This window comes from Acinonyx jubatus, chromosome C1 (assembly GCF_027475565.1).
Source record: "Acinonyx jubatus isolate Ajub_Pintada_27869175 chromosome C1, VMU_Ajub_asm_v1.0, whole genome shotgun sequence".
NCBI classification, from domain to species: Eukaryota; Metazoa; Chordata; class Mammalia; order Carnivora; family Felidae; genus Acinonyx; species Acinonyx jubatus.
In genome coordinates this window covers 146,479,088-146,502,244 of record NC_069381.1, presented here as the reverse complement: position 1 = coordinate 146,502,244, position 23,157 = coordinate 146,479,088, and the positions used below count along the sequence as shown (strand labels likewise).

Here is a 23,157-nt window from a genome sequence, read left to right as displayed (position 1 = left end):
CGACTTCAGCTCAGGTCATGATCTCACTGTTTGTGAGTTTGAGCCCCATGTTGGGCTCTATGCTGACATCTCAGAGCTTGGAGCCTCCTTCGGATTCTGTGTCTCCCTTTCTCTCTCTGCTCCTCCCCCACTTGCACTCTGTCTCTCTCTCTTAAAAATAAATAAATGTTAAAAAAATATTTTTTTAAAGTAAGAAAGACAAGCCTTTAATTCAGAGTTGACACAAGAGATGGTGAGAAAAGACTCTATTCATTATCAGTGTTATTTATTTCAGTCTATAAATGTGGTAAATATTTATAGAATCAGCTACTTGTCAGTATCTATTGATACTTACATGTCAAACACTTCCTACAGGCTTCTATAAAAACTGTGATTTTAGGGATAATAGGCTTCATGGAACAAAATGAACAATATTATAAGGCCATGGTTTACTAGCTGGCTACCTTCTATGTTAGTCAGTGAAACCCTTTTGAAAAGAGTATAAGGTAAATAAATTTTTTATAGATTTCTGCTTCATCACATTATAAAGAACTTATTGAACCTAACATTTGTCATTGTTTTCATTTTATTTTGGTTTTGGGTGTCAGGATAATAAAAAGTAAGGATGAGCTAGGTATACGTTGGTAAATATAAAATAAGATTATTTTTATTTACCTAAATATTATATTTAGGTAAAAGAGTATTCATATTTTATTAGGAATATATGAAGGCTTCACAATAATTTATTAATGACATAGATTATTTGAAATATATGATAATCTACTTTGAAAAGTATTGTGAACTGCAGAGAAGAAAACATTTAAGCATAAATATAATTATAAAATTTATTTTTCAACCAGTATGTTCACAGGCATAGACTAATGAATGTTTACTGTATTCAGGCTGTAAAAAAAAAAAAAGAAAAGAAAAAGAACGATGCACAGAAGGAACAAATTAAAAGTGACTTAGAAAATATTGCTTTTTCTATTTGAGATGTATATATTTTTAAAAGATATATATATATTTTTTTAATGGCATAAGACCATGAGAAAAGAAAGATATTTATTGTTCTTACTGAAAAGAACCATTTTTCTTAGTCATTTAATCAATAAATATTTGTGGCAAATATTTAACGTGCCAGGAATTTTTCCCCAAGGTAAATTTTCCTTAAAGGCATTTACCATAAAGAAAACGGTGAACACATTTCACTACAGAAGTGAACTTGAAGGCCTGGCTTTGAAAAAACAAAACAAAGCAAGTGTTTGTAGAGAAACTAAAAAGTACAAAAGAAATAAAAGTTATGATTACTGGCTTAAAGAGGTAAAACACTAAGTACAATGCTATCAAGTTAAAATCAGGGTTTTATTAGTAAGGAATTTAGGGACACTTCACAATAAAGCAGACAACATACAGTCTCTCACAAAGATTATAATGCTGGTAATTATTTCATATAAGTAAAGAACAAAAGATTGGGAGTCAGCAACCAGGGTTCTAATTCAACTCTGCTGTTAACTGTCACACCTAATGCAACATAGCTGTGGGGCTATATGGACACTGAGAACATGAAAGATCAGTACCAGAAATCTAAAATACTGAAAATTTATGTCACTAATCTACCAGGTAGGATTTCTGATGGCTAGGCAAGGGCCTATACTAGGAGGCCAACTGTATGAATCCAAGTGTGGAGTTAAGGAAGTATTTGAAGGTCGTGACTCTTAGAGGGTAACCTACTGTGAGTAACTGGAAAGCAGGGCCAGCCTTGTGGAACAATTGTATCAAACCACATCTTTCTCACTGGTTTTTAATAGGTGATACCCATCTCCCAGGAGATAATCTTACTCTTTCACATCTTTGAAATGCTATTTAGTATATGATATTAATAAACTATATGATTACAGTGGATTAAGAATCCCTAATGATGTAAAGTTCATGGTACATAAAGTTCTCACTACCTGCTTCTGGCACCATAAAGTAGCCAAATATAGACATAATGCTAAATTATGAAATAAGCATAAGGAAATTCAACAGAACTTTGATTTTTCTCATGATACTAGCTTTAGTGTTTTCTTAAAATAGGAAGTCCTGTCAAAAATATTTGATGCCTCACTTTGCCTGTGCTCTTAAAATTTTTTCTTAGACTCCTGTCAGGATAATTCAGCATCCTATGTTGCTTTGAAAAACTGAAACCTACTTTTCTAGGCCTTAGTATCCTCACCTGTGATGTGCAGTATATATACCATAGGTCTTTAAGATCAATTCCCTTTTAGGTATCACATTCTAAAAGCTTTTCTATAAACTAATTATTGGGAAGTAAAGTATTCTGAAAGTACACTTACAAAGAAAAAGTAGTGAAAACATCAGTTTTGTTTACTTGAACTGTGGTTAAATTTACTGAAAACTAGCCTGAAATCAATTTGGTAAATGATCAATTCACTGAATGACTAACAAACCTAAAATTGACAGATCAAATATCTTACTCCAGCTTTAAAATCTTCACCTCAGCTGTTTTACTACCAGAGTCAAAGACTGGAATAGAGAAATAGGTCCCAATCCAGAAAAATAAGAGTAAAATTTATCCATTCACTTAGATAACATTGATCATTGGAGAAGTATTAGGCATCTCCAATATTAACATGGGAAATAGACTTTTAGTGGCCCAGCACTGCAAATCCATGCTGAAATTGCTGCAGCAAAGTCTTGGTGATATAAAAACTTAAAAAAACAAAAACAAAAAAAAAATCAGTGACTTGGCAAATAGATTACTCGGTGAATTGACTTTTGGTGGACTGGTTTTCTTCTTTTACTTACATACTCTTTATCCCCTAAATAAGTCAGCCTACAAGTATGTAAAATCAAACAAAATGGGAGCAACAAAACAAAAATAAAGATAAACTCTGATATAAAATTGAAGCAGGAATGAGACTTGAGAATACATTTCATTAAAACTTGAACATATTGCTGGTAAACCACAAATTGACATTAGCTGCCAGTAAAATGTAGGATCCTAGTTAATTACACAATTCAGTGTAAAGGAAAAAATGAGTAAATTGCTCATGAGATGTTCAATAATACTTTGGAGTATCATTTGTGAAGAATAATGGAAATGTTGAAATACAAAATCATATGTAGATTCAATTTCATATAATTTTTGAATTTCTGAATATAGAAAACATTTTTAAATTATTCATTTAAAATAAATGTTTTTTTAAAGCTCTGTTTAGTTTTTAAGATGTAAAATACCTGAGAGTAATGATTTTATTTGCAGGCTTTCTCAAGTATTTTTTCGTCCTGTATCTTCAGTTCAGGATGAAAACCTCACTATCATTTCCCTTTTCCATGTTACCTAGAGACCCCTCCCAACTTTAATCACCTCTCTGGTCTCCATTCAGACTTTTCTCTTTCATATACAGGTAGTCCTCCCTCCTGAAAGACCAATGTAATCACCTTTCTTTCCAACTCTAATTCTCAAGCCCTAATTCAGACCATCATTATTTTTTTTAAGTGGACAATTCCGACAACTTCTTGTCCCAACCTCTACACCCTTTTTCAAATTTATTACAACTCAGCACGGTATATTAGAAGATTCTCATTTACCTTTAGAGACTGTTATGTCTTGTACAAAATAGGTGCCTCAACACAAGTTTATAAAACCTTACAGTCTTTTTAAAAATTTTTTTTAATGTTCATTTATTTTTGAGAGGAAGAGTGAGACAGAGCATGAGCAGGGGAGGGCCAGAGAGACAGGGAGACACAGAATCAGAAGCAGGCTTCAGGCTCCGAGCTGTCAGCACAGAGCCCGACCACGAACTGTGAGATGATGACCTGAACCGAAGTCAGATGCTTAACCAACTGAGCCACCCAAGCACCCCAAAACCTTACAGTCTTATATTTTACTTTCATAGTGCATTGCAGACAATATGGTGTAGTATGCTTATTAATTATTTCGTTTAGTCTTCTGAAATAAAACGTAAATCTTTTTTCTTCTTTGTAGTATTTATAGAAATGAAGGTGTTGCTGCTAAAGTTTGAAATTAGTAACTCTTGAAAGCAGAATAATAATGGTAAAATAGGCAATCTGTCACCATCCCCATCATGTTGATCATCTGTTTTCTTTGTACCCATTTTCTTTGTATCCATGTCTTAAGAAAGATTATTTTCAGGAGCCATTTACTATGTTAGTCTTAGAAATTAAGAAAAAATAATATGCTAACTCTCTTGATGCATAATTTTTTATTGACAAAAAAGCTTATAGCATATGAATCAAGTGATAAAAATTCTGTTTCCTTTTTCTAAAGAAACATTCATCGAGAAAAATACTTTTTCTTTTTCCTTCTCACTTATTTTGACGACTCCATGAATTAAGAATGTATTTTAAGCTTCAGGTTTTCCTTACAGTCTATTTCTCATTTTCTGAAACCCAGGAGTCAGAAGACTGTATATGTAGCACAATATATGCAGTTCCCTTAACAAGTATTTATTTTATAAATGCCAAGGGCAAAAATGTAAATAAAAATGTCACTATATTTGGTAAATTTTGGACACCAACATAATCTATTCCTTTCTTGACGTAGGTATGTTTTCCTAGCTGAATAAAACATAACTATGTAAAAATTGTAACTGAATAAAAAAAATAAATTGATAAAACCTTTAAATTTTGGCTTAAGTTGACTTTATGATTAATAAGATAGTTTAAAAACTGAATGTAGATTCCTTTACAGACTCTTTTATTAGTCTCTCTCTTCTCCAAGTGTCACAAATGTCACTTCTCTATTTTTCAATTTATGTGATGCATACTGCGTTGGTGCCTAAAAGCATAACAGAAAAATAAAAATCTAAACGAATCAAAAGCTTCCCATACTGGTAAACATAAAACTGTTTTGATGACTTTCTTCTCAGTGGTTTGTGGCATTAAAATGCAGTTCGTAGAACTGTTGTTCCTATTGACTTCATTTGAAATCTGAGGAAAAAATTTTTACTTCCTTCAGAATTAGTTTGTAAAATTAGGGGTGCCTGGGTGGCTCAGTTGGTTAAGCATCCAACTTCGGCTCATGTCATGACCTTGAGGTTCCTGAGTTCAAGCCCCACATCGGGCTCTGTGCTGACAGCTCAGAGCCTGGAGCCTGTTTCAGATTCTATGTGTCCCTCTCTCTCTGCCCCTCCCCCACTCACTTGCTGTCTCTCTCTCTCTCTCTCTCTCTCTCTCTCAAAAAATAAACATTAAAAAAGATTTTTTAAAATTATTTTTCACATGAGAATTACTGCAAATAATTAGTATAGATATTATTTTTAACATACAAATATGGATTATATTCATTTGGGTTTTTTGACATAATTCTTCTGTGACATAATCTTGGTCATGCATGCTTTCGTGGCTGAATATTGTTGTCAGTCACTTATCAAATATAAAAACATCTTTGTAACATCAGTCAATTACATGTAGAGGTTAAGAGCCCAGGTTTTAGAGTGAGATAGTCCTAGGTTCAAAATACAGTTCTATTCTTTGTTGCCTCTGTACCTCAGGAAATTACTTAACCTTACTGGGTGTGAATTCCCTCAGTTGTAATGTTGGAACAATAAAACCCACCATATTAGAAGTGTTGTGAACATTAATGTACTGAAAATGCCTGGAACAAAGCACAGTGCTTGCAATGTGGGATGTAACTCTCATCCAGGATGGTAGCAGGAGTAGTATTTGTATTTTTAATACCCATTGAATGAGATAATCAAGATTTCTTGCCCCAGATTAGGAATCATGGAATAAAAAGTAACTCAACAACTTTTTATTGTTTTTGGTTGCAGAACTGACTACAGTGGTTCAAGCTAAATTCCTAGTTTAACATTCTTTTAAGAAGAAAGCACATTTTGAAAATTTCCTTAACCTTCATATTAAAGGAATTATCTCTCTCTCTTTAAGTTTATTTATTTATTTTGAGAGAGAGAGAGAGAGCATGTGCAAGTGGGGGCAGAGCAGAGAGGGGGGGAGAGAGAATCCTAAGCAGGCTCCACACTGTCAGTGCAGAGCCTGATGCAGAACTCTGAACCCACAAACTGTGAGATCATGACCTGAGCCAAAGTCAGAGCTTAACTGACTGAGCCACCCAAGCACCCCTAGAGAAATTATCTCTTAAAAAATTAAGTAACAGGGGCACCTGAATGGCTCAGTTGGTTAAGCGTTCAGTTCTTGATTTCAGCTCAGGTCATGATCTTTTGGCTGTGCTGACAGCACGGAGCCTGCTTAAGATTCTCTCATACTCTCCCTCTGCCCCTTCCACACACACACCCACACTCTCTGTCTCTCTCTGTCTCTCTCTCTCTCTTTCTCAAAATAAATATTTTTAAAGAAGAAGTAAGAAATAAAACTATTTTAAAAGGGTGCCATTCTATCTGAACATATTACTTTAGACAATAAGAAGGTAATATAACAGTGTATTTGTTTTGATTGACATATTGAGGATAATTAAAACCAGACTCAGATTGTATCTATGCACTGAGCAGTATTATTCCTATAATGCATTAGCATTATGGTAGTTTATGTGTTTCTCTTGGTGACTTATAATGGGAAATCTCAAATATGTAATATATACGATGTACCCATCATCAGCTTTAGAAATCATATAGCCAGTATTGTTTTACATATGTCCCCATCTGCTTCTACTTTTCCATTTGCTGAAGCAAATCTTACACGTCTTGTTTTATCTGTAAAATATTCAATATGTATCTCTAGAAGATAAGGACTCTTGTTTTTTACAAGAGTACCATTATCACACTTTGAAATTATAATTTCTGGATACCGTCAAATGTTAGGCATTGTTCATAGTTTCAGTTCTTTAATTATTCTAATTTTCTGAAGGTTTTATATTTGAATCAATATTTAGATAAAATGTATTTGATACATCTTTTAAGTCTCCTTTAATCTTACAGGTTTTTTTCCTTAAAATTTATTTCTCAAAAAAACTGAGTAATTTGTAGAATTTCCTACAGACTGAATTTTGCTATGTAGTTTAACATACACTTCTTATCCTATTTTTCCTGTAAAGTTATAGTAATTAGGTCCAGAAACCTCATCACATTTAGGTTTGATTCATTTGGTAGAGGGCAGGATTAATTTATAGGTGATGGAGTGAACCCCCATTAGAAGGCTGATGTTTACCTAGTGGTCTCTCTTTCTGGTGATTGACAACCATTCAGGTTCAATGCTTAGATCCCTGAATTCATCAGGTATTACATTCCTTCTTGATTTATTATCTGTAATATTTCTTTTTTTTTATTTAATGTTTATTCATTTTTGAGAGACAGAGCATGACGGAGGTGGGGGGGGGGGCAGAAAGAGAGGGAGACACAGAATCTGAAGCAGGCTCCAGGCTCCTAACTGTCGCACAGAGCCCAACTGGGGCTCGAGCCCATGGACCATGAGATCATGACCTGAGCTGAAGTCAGACACTTAAGGACACTTAATCGACTGAGCCACCCAGGCACCCTGTAATATTTCTATAAAGAGAAACTTCCTTCAGTTATTTGGATAGCTTCATGCTTGGTTGAACTGATAATACAAGAAAACAATCCATAGGGGTGTCATCACACAACTAATATTTTCAAATATCTGTCAACTTTATGGTCATTATAGTTTGGAAATGTGATTGATATATCTCTATTTATGGGTTTATGGATACATATGTTTATAAATATATTTTTATAGATCTAGATCTCTATTTAAAGTTGAAGTCATTAAAGTAAGAAAACCAAAGATATGCCAAAAGGCCATGAACAATTATAGATATAAATTTAATTAAAAATTAAAATTTCTAAGCTTTATACTAGCTTTATAAATTTCAGAATATCTGAATTTACATAGAATTTTCTGACATGTTGATCACTTGTGTTTATTTTTCTTTTAATATATTATTTCTGTAAAATGTTAATTAAAAGGGAATGCAGTGGTGTCTTTTGAAAGAAGAGGATGTCATTCCCCGTATCAGGGCAATGGAAGGCCGTAGAGGAAGACCACCAAATCCAGATAGACAGCGAGCAAGAGAGGAATCCAGGATGAGACGTCGGAAGGGTCGGCCTCCAAACGTGGGAAGTGCTGAGTTTCTAGACAACACAGATGCCAAATTGCTAAGAAAACTGCAAGCTCAAGGTAAGAGATAGAATGACACTGTAATGATCATACTAATATGTCTACGCATTTCTTATGTTTTTGAATATGAATGATACTGCTCTCACTTTCTGAAAAGTAGATATTTGTGTTAGAATAAAAATGAGAAAATAAGGAATCTCACTGGTAACTGGAGTTCTTTGATTAGGTAAGCTCCTTTCAAGAGCCATACTCATAAACACATCAGATCTTGTGTGTTTAGAATTACAAAGGTGGGGGATAAGCTTTCAAGGCTTGCACAGAAAGGGAATCACCCAGCACTTGGCACATGCCTTAAGGTGGTGCCAACCTTCTGGAAATTCTCATTTTAACAGCTCCCGATTCCTTGAGGTGGTACAAGGGAATAACTCCAAAATATGTGGATCTGTGGAGTAAATTTTCAGTCAGAGAACTCCAATTACTGGTAAGTAACCCCAGTCTTTTTAGTTTGGGTTCTTTGTAGTCTGGATATATCACATATATTTTCAAAATGGCCAACTAATAGATTTAAATCATAATTTATTTTAAGATCACCAGAAAGTATTACTTTTCAAGCACAAAGTGCTCATAATAACCTCAAATGTATTGTAACTGAAAGCTACACATAAATTATCAACATGAAGTTACCATGCTATGTCTGACACAGAAAGCTGACTAAAATAAAAGAGTTCTGTATGAGTTTGAGTAACTAGGTACAAATGTGAAGCCTCTTAAGGCTGTCTGAATATACATCAAAAGAGATGTATTGGTGTCTTATATTCACAAGCATATATAAAAACATATAAATCAATATAAAATAAAGGCTTAATAATAAAAATTGACTTGAAAGACTAACAGGATTTTACTTCTTTGCATGGTTTTTCTTTTTCCGGAAGAAAATCTTGACTTATTTCTCTTTATTGTAAACACTATCGTAATATTGACTTCTTTGGAGCTGTTTTGTTTTTATTATAAAATAAACACCCACAACAAAACTCAAAGAATAGAATGCTTTACAGATAAGACACTTGCTCTCACTCACTTTAAAATAAAAGACACTCATGAGCGGCATCATTATTAACAGTTTTTTATAAATCCATCCAGAAATGTGTACACACACTCCTACATACACACACACAGTCATGTGACACAATATATGTGTACATATACATATGTAATATATTGTATCATATATATCTTTTCATTTGTAAAATAGATGGGCTTATGTACATCCTATTCAACTTGCTTAATTTATCCACTTAATTTATTCCACCTAATTTATCTCGAACATATTTCTATATCTGCACTTAAAAATCAACCTTAGGCTTTTACTAGCTGAATAGTAAAGTGATGCCACATATGGCTCTACCATATACTTCAGTTAATCAGTCTCTTTTGATGACTATTTGAGCTGCTTCCCTATCATTGCTACCACAAATGGTCCTGCAATAAACACATATTACACATTTATTCATATCCTTCTATAGGTATGGCTATTTCATAGTATAAAATTGTAGAGATAGAATCTTTGAATCAAAGGGTATGTGCATTTTCAGTTTTGGAAGCTAGCAGGCAAATATTGTCTCCAAAAAGGTTGCGCTGATTCATAGTTCCACTGATGGCATGTAAATTAACTATCTGGCATGTAACTTAATGTCATATAAGTTTTTCTCTCTTGTATGTTAATGAATTTTTTTAGTTTGCTTGTTTATGTGTATATGTATGTATGTATGTATGTAATCTCTATACCCAATGTTAGCCTCAAACTCATGACCCCAAGGTCAGGAGTCACATGCTATTCTGACTGAGCCAGTCAGGAGCCCCAAGAGTGAAAATTTTTTATGTTATTTTATTTGGTTTCTGTTATGATTTTTATCTCCCCTAAATAGTTATTAGTGAAGGTTGATAAAAAGTTAATATATTAAGAGATACAGCTATAAATGATGGGTTTTTAAAATTAACATTGTCAATAAACCACTGACTCTTCTGATGAATGTATAATAGTGATGAGTGTGCATTATTTGCATAAAATAAGAAAGCTTGAAATTAACGGATACCCAAAGCATGGGCTCTTCATGCATGTCTTGAATATCTACTACAAATACTATTAATACTTAGTATCTAAAATGGCAGCTTTATATATGGAAAATTAACTAAATTTTATTTTAACAAAATAAAAGGCAATTATTTAACTTTTACCCAAATGTTTTTTTCTCCCTTGAGATTTCAAATTGGTTTGTATTCTGTTACATAAGTCTCCCTTGTTGTATTATGTTGCATTTTAAATTCTGTTACCTTTCACAAGATTATGTATATGTTTTTTCCTCAACATGTATATAAATGTCAAATATTTAAAAGTAAATTATTAATATTTACCAGCATATATGGTAAAATATGCTTTTTTTTTCTTGGGAAGAAAGAAATGAATCACTTTATCACTCCTTTTATTTCTGAAAGGCTTCTACATTAACAGGTTGAGAGGGTTATTTGAAGGTATTCTAGAAGTTTCTGTCATATTATCCTACTAGGCCTCACCTAGACTGAAATACTGGACTTAATTTGAAGTAAAGTTCAGAACAGCAAAATAAATGCAAATTTTGAGTGTACACCCAAGCATTATGACATGAGAGTTCTCTAATTTCTCTAGAAAATAAAGATAAGAATCTGGCAGTTTTGATATGAAAAGGACTATTGACCTAATAAATAAACCTGCCAAAACTATTAATACTTTAAATTTTCTAAGATATGAAATAGTACCTCTCCCTTTCATATGTCATAGAATCTGAGATGCCATAGTCATTGCAATGTACCATTATTTCAAGATGTACCACTACAAAAGAAAAGTACTGCCAATTGTCACACATATTCTGATTTTAGACTGTGTTTAAAAATTGCATCTTAGAACCAAAGAAAATGTGGTGTATCTAAAATATCCCTAATTCTGTGTGAAAATAAACTATTTCAAAAGTAAACTTTTATCTTTAAATTAAATGGATAGGTAATTTCTTAATCCATAAAAGATCTTTTTCAAATTAACATTTCAAAAGTTATTGATGAGTTATTGGAGGATTGGAGATATATTTTAGCATCATCTTCTATTAACCCTTCCAGTTTACTAGATAAAGTTAGACCCTTTACATCCCCTCCCCTTTTTTAAAGTCTTATTAATAGAAAATCAGCCATAGTAACCAATGTCACTTCTGCTGTTACAGGACAGAGGGTTAAGTTCTTATCTAAAATCTCAAGGCACTCAACTTTTCTTAAAGGTTTTTAGAACTAGGATCATATAGACTGTGAAGTCAGAAAGACTTGGGTTTATATCTTGGCTTTGTTATTTAACCTTTGTGAGCCTTAGTTATTTCTCTTGTAAACTGGGCATAATGTTGCCTATCTCATAAGATTGTTATGAAGATTAAATAAGTTTATGTAAATTTAATACAGCAGTTCAATAAATGGTGGAAAAAATTAGTAGAACTCAAGTAATTAATATTCATTATTCAATATGATATATAGATTTCTTAAAACTCATCTGCTACAAAGTTTAAAATAATGTCTAATGTAAGGTGGTATTTTATGAGTGATACTATGATACAGCACTATTTATTTATTTATTATTTATTTATTTAATTTTTTTTTAACGTTTATTTATTTTTGAGACAGAGAGAGACAGAGCATGAACCGGGGAGGGTCAGAGAGAGAGAGGGAGACACAGAATCTGAAACAGGCTCCAGGCTCTGAGCTGTCAGCACAGAGACCGACACGGGCCCGAACTCACGAACCGTGAGATCATGACCTGAGCCGAAGTCGGACGCTCAACCGACTGAGCCACCCAGGCGCCCCATACAGCGCTCTTATAGTTAAAAATATGCTGACAAGGTTTGCCAGCAGAAGAAAGCATGACATGCTTTCCATGTCAGTTACCTGTTGCCATAGTAATGTTGGAAAACAACCAACCACACAATTTCAGTGATTTATAACACTAAGCATTAATTGTTGCGCAGATCAAAGCAGCTGGAGGTAAGTTAGGCAGCTCTGCTGATCTTGGCTGGGTGTTTTCACACACGTGAAGTCATCTGACTCCATGTGTCCCAACCTTCAGCAGCCTCGCCCAATCATGTCTTTATAGTAAAGGGCAAGCAAGGCACAAGCGAAGAAATAGAAAGAGTACAAGTATATTTTCAACCTTCTTTGTGTATCACAACTGCTAACATCCTATTAGCTAGTGAAGATCACATGTCTGAACTCAGAATCAAGGGACAAGAAGATAAATATATGTCACCTCTTGATGAGAGGAACTGCAAAGTCACATTGCAGATGACATGGAAGAGGGAAGAATGAATAGTTGGGGCCACTCATCATGTCAGTCTATCCCAGTTTCATGCATTTGTCCTTAAAAATTATGAGAACTAAGTTGTCTTTAAAACCCCTTGACATTCTGTACTCTTTATTTAGGAGATTTAGACCCTCTCCTTCATAAATGAAAATGTCACTGGATTCAGAAACTACCATTTATATAGCTGATTGTGATACTGAGTTTTGGAGGCTTTGCATTTGTTCTATTTTAAGTCCTTTTTCCTTTTCATGTATTTTGTTATTTTTAAGACCAAAGCTAAAGCACTATTTTTGCATACTAGCTACTGCTTTCCTACGAAGTGGGGATTACACAAAATGTGAAAAAAAAAAAAAACCCAAAAACCGATGGCTCAGATTACCCTTTGTGAAGAGAATTAAAAGAAGTATCATTTTTGTGTAGTTCTGTGTGTGGGATCTTCTTTGGTGAAATAATTTAGCAATTTATAGGGGAAATAAACATGAAATTTGCTGCCACACCATTCTCTCAGTTGGTATCTAACCTTAGGCGATTTTCTTAAAAATTATGTCCTTTCATGATGATACCAGTTTCACACAGTCATTGTTTCTAGGTTAACAGTTATGTCAAGTTGTTAATAATATTCTTGAAATGTTGTGTTTTTCAGAAATAGCCAGACAAGCAGCGCAAATAAAGCTTTTGAGAAAACTTCAAAAGCAGGAACAGGCTCGGGTTGCCAAAGAAGCTAAAAAACAACAAGGTAGGTGATTTAAATGAAAACATAAACATCAAGAGTGAGTGTTGGGGAATTCATAAGAAGTTTCTCCTCTTTGTTTCCTTGCTGATGATATCTGTGCTTCGGTTTTCACCACAGCAATAATGGCTGCTGAGGAGAAGAGAAAGCAAAAAGAACAAATAAAGATTATGAAACAACAGGTACGTTTATGCATTAGAACTGACTTTTAAAGCACAAGTGTTATATTGAGGCTTTATTGGCATATGTAGATATGTACATTATTTTCATCTTGATTTCTGAAATAACCACATTTCACATTAATATTATGGATCTTACTTAGAAAGTTGTCATCTTGCATTAATTAAAATTCACCTCATTTTTGAACCAAGTCTCAAACTTCCAAGTTTTTAAAGCTTACCAAATAGTAGATTTGTATAAGTATTTTTAATATCCTGATAGACTTTGAATATAGGTTGACATCTGAACAGCTTTCAAACTTTTAAAATTAATTATCAATAAATGAAGGCTATTGCTTAAATGTTTAGATTTTAGTAAGAGAAGCTTCTTCTTCTGAAATACATAAAATATACATAGAAAGTTAAATTCAAGTTTATAGAATAAGGTTTGTCTCCACTGCTTCTGAATGCTTAAATATTCTTACTGCAAAAAAAAAAAACAAACACAAAAACAAAAACAAAAAAAAAACCAGAACCAAGAATGCACTATTTCAACATATCCAACATTCTATCTTCTATCTATAATCTGTCTCCCCTATGTAGTTTTCAAAATTAAGCACAGGTAGGTGAAATGATTTTTAAATTTTTATAAGTGAATTAAGAATTCATGCAATGGCATGACAAGATATTGAGCATTTAAGATGTGAGGGTGTGAGCTACTCTCCCATCTCCATGTATTCGTATAATCATTAAAGCAGAAAGGAAATGAGGGAACTACTATTCATTTAATATTTTGAACAGCAAGTAGTTTTTTCTGAGTGTGAAATGAAGTGAATTGTGTTATTATATAAATAGCTGCTAAATAAATGGCTTGGGTTGGATGTGATGTGGGATTCGAGACAGTTGATGTGGAATGGGGAGTCAGAACTTAGTCTGTAGTCAGGCAGCCAAGAGTTGAATATGGGCTCTGCTGCATAATATTTTTGTCATCTTAGATGAATTATCCTCTTTGTCTCTATTTCCTCCATGGTAAAAGGAAATAACCTCATTATCTAATGATTAAACGAGATCTTGGAATGTAACGTATATACCACAATGCCTGGCACAAACAGATGTTCACTTTTTAAGAGACAGATATTAAACACCAAACTATATGGTATACTCCTCACTGTAATTTAATGTGGTCAATTGTAAACTCAGATTCATTCCTTAGTTTGTTGATTGTGACTGCTAAAGGCACTGTATATATATTTATCAAAATAACATAAATATTTATTATATATTCCATGTATATGTAAAAATAGTCTATATTTTATTTTAAATGAAATACTAATTTTTTACAGCTTATCCTATTTCCTAATGCCTAGAGACGCACCAGATTTCATCAGCCTCTGAAGTTCAGTTTTGTGTTCCTAAGCTCTTAAAGTGGCTACACCTTAAGCCTACATGGTTTTTGCTGCTCATCAAAAAAGCATTGGGGTCCCAAGGTTCCAGCAACATGAATACAAATGAACTAATCTTAGATATTCATCAAGATATTTGTCTGAGGCTAGTCTTTTAATACCACTTATTCGTTGTTGCCAACAAAGTGAATCAAAGTCTAGCATGGGTTTACTCACATAGTCACAATGCCTATTTTAAAGTCAGCATTAGATCTAGGATTAAATGGTATCACATGCTTCTTATCGTCTGGATTCTTTATTCCACCTAGTAGGCCCCAATATATCAGCATATAGTCCTCAAAGCAATTTTCAAGAGACTTGCAGAAGCATTATTATGAAGCAGAAGGAGCAAAAGCATTGGAATCTAACCAGGTCTCTATATTTAGTATTTGATGTTAGGCAAAATATTTACCCTCCAGCAATTTCAATTTTCTCTTAGGTTAAAAAAAAAAAAAGATAACCGCAACTCCTGTGTTTTTGTTTTTGTTTTTTTAACATATTTTTACATTTATTTATTTTTGAAAGACAGAGCGAGAGAGGGTGACAAATAATTCGAATCAGGATCCAGACTCTGAGTTGTCAGCCCAGAGCCCAATGTGGGGCTCGAACCCATGAACCGTGAGATCATGACCTGAGCGGAAGTCAGATGCTTAACTGACCAAGTCACCCAGGCGCCCCTGTTGTTTTTTGTTTGTTTTTGTGTTTTTAAAAAAAAATTTTTTAATGTTTATTCATTTTTGAGACAGAGAGACAGAGCATGAATGGGGGAGGGTCAGAGAGAGGGAGACACAGAATCCAAAACAGGCTCCGGGCTCTGAGCTGTCAGCACAGAGCCTGACGCAGGGCTCAAACTCACGGACCGCGAGATCATGACCTGAGCCAAAGTCAGACGCCCAACCGACTGAGCCACCCAGGCGCCCCATGTGTTTTTTTTTTTTTAATGATCATTAAGATATTTTAAGTAAAGTGCCCAGTTCAGTGATTGGGTACTCAATATTATAAGGTGAACTTGTATTATAATAATTTATAAACAAGGTTTATCTCTGCTAATGCTAATGACAGCACTACCAAATATATGTACATATATATGAATCACTTGGACAGCTAAGATAAAGCTCTGAGTTGAACTTAAGCCCAAGATTCCATACCTATCTCTGTGCCTAAGAAAATAATAAATCACTTTTGCTGACTTGAGAATATACAATTTTATAACCTTATGATTAACAAGAGCAGGAAAATTAAATCACAAGTGTGCTTTACTTAGGTCTCAAGTTCTAAACTAAATAAATATATCAAGTGTGGATCAAGTACAGCCTTCTCTAAGACTGGAATGAAATAAAACATACTCTTGGGTTTTTAGGTTTGGCAAGCTACAATTAATATTCAATACCAAGTAGGATCACCAAAAACAAAATTATGGAATGTGATCAGTCTTCTAAAATCAGAACAGTAATTTCAGAAATCTCCTTTTCCTGCAGTAGAGAGCCCTGCAGGGAATCAATAACATTAGTATGAGGAAAAAAAGGAGTAAGTTTAAAAACATGTTAAAGCAGCCATTCACAACTATGTGGATGGAACTAGAGGGTATTATGCTAAGCGAAATTAGAGAAAGACAAAAATCATATGACTTCACTCATTTGAGGGGTTTAAGAGACAAAACAGGTGAACATAAGGGAAGGGTAACAAAAATAATATAAAAACAGGGAAGGGGACAAAACAGAAGAGACTCATAAATATGGAGAACAAACTGAGGGTTACTGGAGGGGTTGTGGGAGGGGGGATGGGCTAAATGGGTAAGGTGCATTAAGGAATCTATTCCTGAAATCATTGTTGCACTATATGCTAACTAACTTGGACATAAGTTAAATAAATAAATTAAATAAAAATTAAAAAAAAAAGAAATTTAATAAAAAAACAACATGTTAAAGCATAGCTTCAAAAGGTACACTAGCATCAGGAGATTGGAGTAGGTATTGTAACAGAAAGCAGTGTAAAATGGGTTGGTTCTAGAAATCCTAGGAACAGTGCAATTTGCAAGCAGGACAATTGGGGTTGGTGGGGTTTTTTTTTTGTTTTTTTGGGTTTTTTTAAACTACGTATTCTTATCAGGGCCAATTTGGGAATTTCAAAGGGATTTATGAACATGAAATTGTTAACAATGTGCTTATAGCATATGGCATCATTTTAAATCAGCTGTAAAATTCTTATCAAAATTTACATGATCACTGAATTCTAAAACAATAATAGAACATTAAATTTAGACAATGTGAATACCTAGTATGTTGTGTGAATTATTCCTTACAATGTTAAATTGTAGTTGACCCATTTTAAAATAATGTTAGATTACTTCTGAATTTAGCTTATTGTAATGTGATGTTATCATGTTATTCACTATGTGAAATAAGAAATTATGGTATGGAAAAAATTGTTAATCTATTGCAATTGTATAGCACTATACACTTTTTTAAGAATTGTAATTGTGTCATGACATAGTGAGTAAAGGGTAAGCACTTCTCCCTGTTTATACAAGAGTAGTTATATGTTCAAGATCATGTAATGAATGACAGTAACTCAGAACCAGCTTTAAATTTTCTGATTCCTGATGTATTATTTTTTCTGATCATTCTGACCTATATTTATTTCAAAGTAGGTATTACTTATGCTTGCAAACAGGCTAAATGAGTTTAATTACCTTGGTTTACCTGGCTTCTATATACTTAGTTAGAATTTGTATTTTATAAATTGTTTTGAGAAATTTTGTAAAATCCTATTAAGACATGAATATATATATATATATATATATATGAATATATATATATATATATATATACATACATACACATACATTTGTGATGCTAAGCTAAATCATTAAGTTTTAGATCCAGCATGGGCAACCTTTGGTAAATGTGTACTTACCTTAAATTAATTTCATTCCGCTTAAATGTGTTCATCTACATATTTATTGTCTTAAATTATAACTTTTTCTACAGGAAAAAATTAAAAGAATACAACAAATCAGAATGGAAAAAGAACTTCGAGCCCAGCAAATTCTAGAGGTAGAGCTCTTAAATTTGATATAATATATCTTAAAGTTTGCAAAAATAAAAATTTTACCCACATATTCTCTCACTCATACAAATTAATACATTCATCAGAAATTCTCTTTAAAAGTAACGCAGAGTAAGATCTTATCTGAACCTTATTTAAGTAGCAAGCTGATCTAATCCTAATTAGTCTAATAAAAACCCAGAAAATAAAACAAATTAAAGAGGAAACCTCTGAGCAGACAATATAGTTGTCATAAAGTTCATGTGCTAAAACTCATATTCTTTACTTTTAGAAAACTCATTAGGACATATAGTTAGATATTTATTTTTAATTTAGAAATAAAACATTACAAAAGTAAAAGTAAATTTTAAATGTAGAAACAGTTTAACTAGCTTGATTTTCTGGTTTCTAATATATCCTTCCCCTGAAGCTACTGGAATAGGGCTAAAGACATATGTTGGCAACAGCAGAAGTAATAGCCAAAAGACAGCAAGGGAAAAATGCAGAAAAACTCCAACCCGCATATATAGGAATTAAAAAACCTAGCAACAGCATGTAATTTTTAGTTGAATAGCAAGCAATTTTCAACACCTTAATGGCCAAAATACATTACTCTATTGAACTGTGTAGTATAATAACTGATGTTCAGAACAATTGTCCTGAGTCATCAAGAAAAAGCTAAATTATGTTTAGTGGTACTATGTCTAAACAGGCATAGGTCTCAAAATTATTTTCATCCATAAGTGTAAAAATAAACTTTTAATGTTTAAAATTATTATAACCTCTCAGCTATTCAGAAAACTATTGCTATGTAAAACAATTCTGAGGACCCCAGATAATTGAGGTTTTCTGTTTGTTTTTTTCCATCCAGAAATATACAGATATTTCCTTACCGCCTTCAAGTTAATTTTAAAACCTCCCAAATAGTAAATATGCTTATCTTAAAGTAAACTGATAATAACTACTGGATAGTTATAAAACTACAAGATAGTTAAAGACTTTAAGATTGTGAAGTTCAAATTTGATGACACAATCTTAATAATCAAAATATGCTTCATGAAATACGTTTCCATCCTATTTAAAAAAAAAAACCTTTAATTAACCACATGGCACAGCTAGGGAAAATGAGATTTAATGTGTCATTTAAATCATCTGAGGAACAGATTTATCTCAAATTTCAAGTGTTGAAGAAATTTCAAATAAAGTGGACAGACGTGCATTTTTATGTTACTGATTCATTCATTAAGTAACTTTTTTATCAGTTAAAATCCACCCCATTTTCTAAACTTTCTACAGCAATCATGTTTTACTTTTAAAAACTATAAAAAAGGCAATACATGCTACAAAATGGTTTTTTCCGTGTTTAAGTGTTAAGTTAAAATAACATCAATGCTTAGTTATTTCAGACTTTTAACAGAGTTTGAAGAGGAAAAGCTGACATACTTTTATACATTTTAAAACTTTTGTATATCTTAATGCTAATTATACATTAAAAATGAGATTAGTATGTTAAATGTAATGTTAACTGGTGGGGGGTATGTAATTGTCTACATATATGTTACATATTGTTTTGTACCTGTGAGGCATGTAGCTCCATTTTTAAGTCTGAGATTATTTTCAAGTTGTAGTGGTGCTGTTGCATGACTTTGAGACCTGTTTTGCATGCACAGGCTAAAAAGAAAAAGAAGGAAGAAGCAGCAAATGCCAAATTATTGGAGGCCGAAAAACGAATAAAGGTTAGTTTAGATGAGAACCAGAGTTTTTATTTTTCAAAAATAAAAACTATACGCTATTACACCAGTATTAATTATACAAAAATAATAGCTCTCCTCAAAATAATTATCTTAAAATGTTTAGCACAGATACAATATGTGTATAATGTGTGCTTTTATTGTATGTATATTGTATGTATATGTTTTTTTATTTCCTTATACAGGTTTTATGTGATGCTTTGAGCTCTTACTTAAGTAGCAAACATTAAATCAGAAATGCAGACTATTACATAATACCTGTATATAGTTTTGCTGAATCAGAATGATCTTCCCAAAGCTATTTTGTGTTGTTGATGTTTATGTTTTAAATTGTGTTCCAGATCTGATTCTCTACTTAGATTACACGTTTATCTTGGTTAATATCCAGCAACTATTTTAACTATTAAAAAGTGAGAAGCCTACAGAAATAAAAATCTAATTTTAGCAACTGTTACTTACCAATAATAAAATTAGCCATTGTTAATTACTATAATGTTTTGGTTTAGATTTTCTGTTGTGAAGCATTAGAGAGGTGAACGCCGCCCCCCCCCCACAACCCTCCCCAAGACACACATACAAACATACACATTCCACCCCTCACCTTCCACTTTTTCTCATAATTGATTACTGAAAGGACTGCTGAGTGAAATGAGGCCCTACTGGTTCCAGGAGCTGACACAATTATATCTTATAAAGCCGGGGAACTATTTGTTACCTTTTCTACATGGACTCTGTTACTTTTTTCTTTAGAAAAAAGATATTAACATCATGTAGATTTTTACCTCTATAAGAATATTTAAATTGATGATATTCATAGAATTGTTTGCATTAAGCCTGACCCCCTTGGGGTAGTGCCCTGCATTATAGCTGAGCATGAAAATCTGAAACTGATCTCTTAGTCTCTTGTTACTTTCATTCATAGATAGTGTATAGAAATGATATAGATGCTTTTAATTATAGAGTTTATTTGGGAATTTATGTTCCGAATGGACAGAGTTCTAATCAGCTGGATTTGAAGGTTGCACTACATAATGTATTAAAGTAATTTTAAAAGTCCACGTGCCAGTTGTATCTTATATGATCTGACCATCTAGCTAATCAATTCAGTGAATGTGCTATTGAAATGTGCTATTAGGTTATTGTATTTTAAGTTTAAATGGCTACTAAATAATATCCTTGCTACTGTCATACAATCTTTCTGTATTATGTAGAACCATATGAAATTGCCACCATATAAGTAAAAAATGATTAAATATTTGCAATTTCATATGGCTTGACCTAAGGGAGGACTATAGAACCTCAGAAGAGAAACTTTTAATATTTGTACTGTGTTCTAAATCTTCCCTAAAAATTGCATATTAAAAGTTTCTTATTTTTAAGGAAAAAGAAATGAGAAGACAACAAGCCGTTCTTCTAAAGCATCAGGTCTGTATACATACAGTTATGCAATTGTCAAAATGTACATTTTATGATTTTTCTTAAATCTGATTTGGGGACAATCTTCAAAATATTTTCTTAAAAATTTCCAATTTAATTCCTGCTTAAGTTTTTCCTTCATCTTACAGTTTATTGCCTTGCTTTGGTATTGGTGTCTTTTGGGGGGTTAAAAATTGGTTTCATGACTCTGTGATTTCTGTTTCATAATGTTGTGCCAACTCTTTCTACCAGGAGTTGGAGAGGCATAGACTAGATATGGTATGGGTATGTTTATTTTTGTACATCTAACACCGCATTGTGATTTGGTTGTGATATGGTTGTCATAGCAATGCATAAAGTGTAGCACTGGCTGCTGTCATATTACATACTGCTGCATGGCTTTACAGCACAGTGCATTGCATACATCTGCTTGTCTGTCTATAAAGAAGTATGATACATCTCCAGGATTTTTAATTGATTTGTGCAAGCCTTATATAAGGCTGCTGTCTAAAAATTTACATTACTGATGTCACAATGAAAGTTGGATCACTATACAATTAGATGTGATAATGACCCATATTCTCCCATCAATTCTAGATGCAAAACTGCCATTGAATACAATGGGAATTTTGAGTTAGGTTGATGAGAGAATATGAAATATATTCCGGTTTGATAGACAAATTTTAGAAATAATTTTAGAAACATCCCTTTGGGGGGACCAAATACTTTTAAACAAAAAGAAATGATTAGATATATAACTATCTGATTTTTTATTTTAAAATAAAATGAGATTATCAAACAAAACTAGTGCTTACCTTGTTTTCATACTTTGCCTTTTAGATTCCATTTATTAGCCCATGGTGCAGCTTTTATGGTCTTACCTAGCGCATCAGGTGGCAGACATCAGTAACCAGGAATACCCCATTTCATTGGTGCTTGTATATGAACCACGACTAGTTTAACTAAATTGGTATAAAAGCTTTAAAAAACTCTTTCTAATTTGTCGGTGGCTTATTGAATTTACAAAATGATAGCGTACTTGAAATAAAAATAACTAATTCTAAAACCATGAAGCGAAAGTGATTATAAATTTCTGCCTGATCTAAAAATTTAAGAACAATACAGCCTTTAGTTTAATTGGCCTCTAGTACATATTTGTGGCTTTTCTAATAGCAGATGTAAGGTAACTGACCTGTTCCAGCCAACCATTATGCTTTTTGTTCTGCCAGCTTTTGAAGGAGCATCACAACTGACCATAAGTAAATCTTGTATGCTTCTGTTTACACTGTCTCCATGTTCATTGCTTTACCTTTTTGCTTTTGATTGTTCTTGTATTTGCTTTCTAAACCTGAACTAAAACATGCACAGACTGGCCATTCTTGTCTTATATTTAGTATTTACTGTGACTTGTCTATAAATGCTAAACATGCTATACTGAGTTTTGTTTTGTTTTGTTTTGTTTTTCCATTTCAAAATCAAACCATTAACTAGAGTTATTTTCCTAATTTTATCTGGCCTAATAGGAACGGGAGAGAAGACGACAACATATGATGCTTATGAAAGCTATGGAAGCTCGTAAAAAAGCAGAAGTAAGTTCATGTTTCCAGAAAAATATTATCTAAGAAAAAAACCTATTTTTTCCTAAAGTAATGGTCTTTCTAAATGTGAGTTTTTCAGGACATAGGTTTGTCGCGATTTAATGGCTTTCATAAGCAAACCAAATGTTAAATAATAACTGTTAGGACATGAAAGAACGTAGGCAGGATTCCGATGTATGTGTTCATTTCCTCAGCTGAGATTTTAATTATCTTTTTTTAATGTAGTGACCGGCATTCGTTTGGATAAAAGTAGTTATTTAATACTGTAACTAGAGTTTCACAAAATTAATATTACAGCATGCCTAAACAAGTCCTAACGCAAACCCTAGTCAGATCAACCGTGGACTTCTGCTTTCAGAATTATTCTTTACTCTTCTATGTGTAAAATTGGACCTAAGTACTTTCCTTATTTTTTTATTTAAAAAAAAATTTTTTTTAACGTTTATTTATTTTTGAGACAGAGAGAGACAGAGCATGAACGGGGGAGGGTCAGAGAGAGAGGGAGACACAGAATCTGAAACAGGCTCCAGGCTCTGAGCAGTCAGCACAGAGCCCGACGCGGGGCTCGAACTCACATACCGCGAGATCGT

The 23,157-nt window shown here is 33.0% G+C and overlaps 1 protein-coding gene across 21 annotated transcripts in view; it reads left to right on the top strand.

The window, feature by feature from the left end:
* The window catches only part of BAZ2B (bromodomain adjacent to zinc finger domain 2B), a 317,724-nt gene that overhangs the window by 230,444 nt on the left and 64,123 nt on the right, over positions 1–23,157 (top strand). For 13 of the 21 annotated variants that reach the window (XM_027055668.2, XM_053215128.1, XM_053215127.1 and 10 more), the window contains 8 exons: positions 7,905–8,115; positions 13,068–13,160; positions 13,275–13,336; positions 17,745–17,810; positions 19,473–19,538; positions 20,934–20,978; positions 21,222–21,254; positions 22,493–22,558. In XM_027055668.2, coding sequence (XP_026911469.1) covers positions 7,905–8,115; positions 13,068–13,160; positions 13,275–13,336; positions 17,745–17,810; positions 19,473–19,538; positions 20,934–20,978; positions 21,222–21,254; positions 22,493–22,558 — 642 coding nt within the window. The remainder of the gene's footprint in view (positions 1–7,904; positions 8,116–13,067; positions 13,161–13,274; positions 13,337–17,744; positions 17,811–19,472; positions 19,539–20,933; positions 20,979–21,221; positions 21,255–22,492; positions 22,559–23,157) is intronic. The other 8 variants (XM_053215135.1, XM_053215139.1, XM_053215124.1 and 5 more) reach the window with 2 other exon arrangements.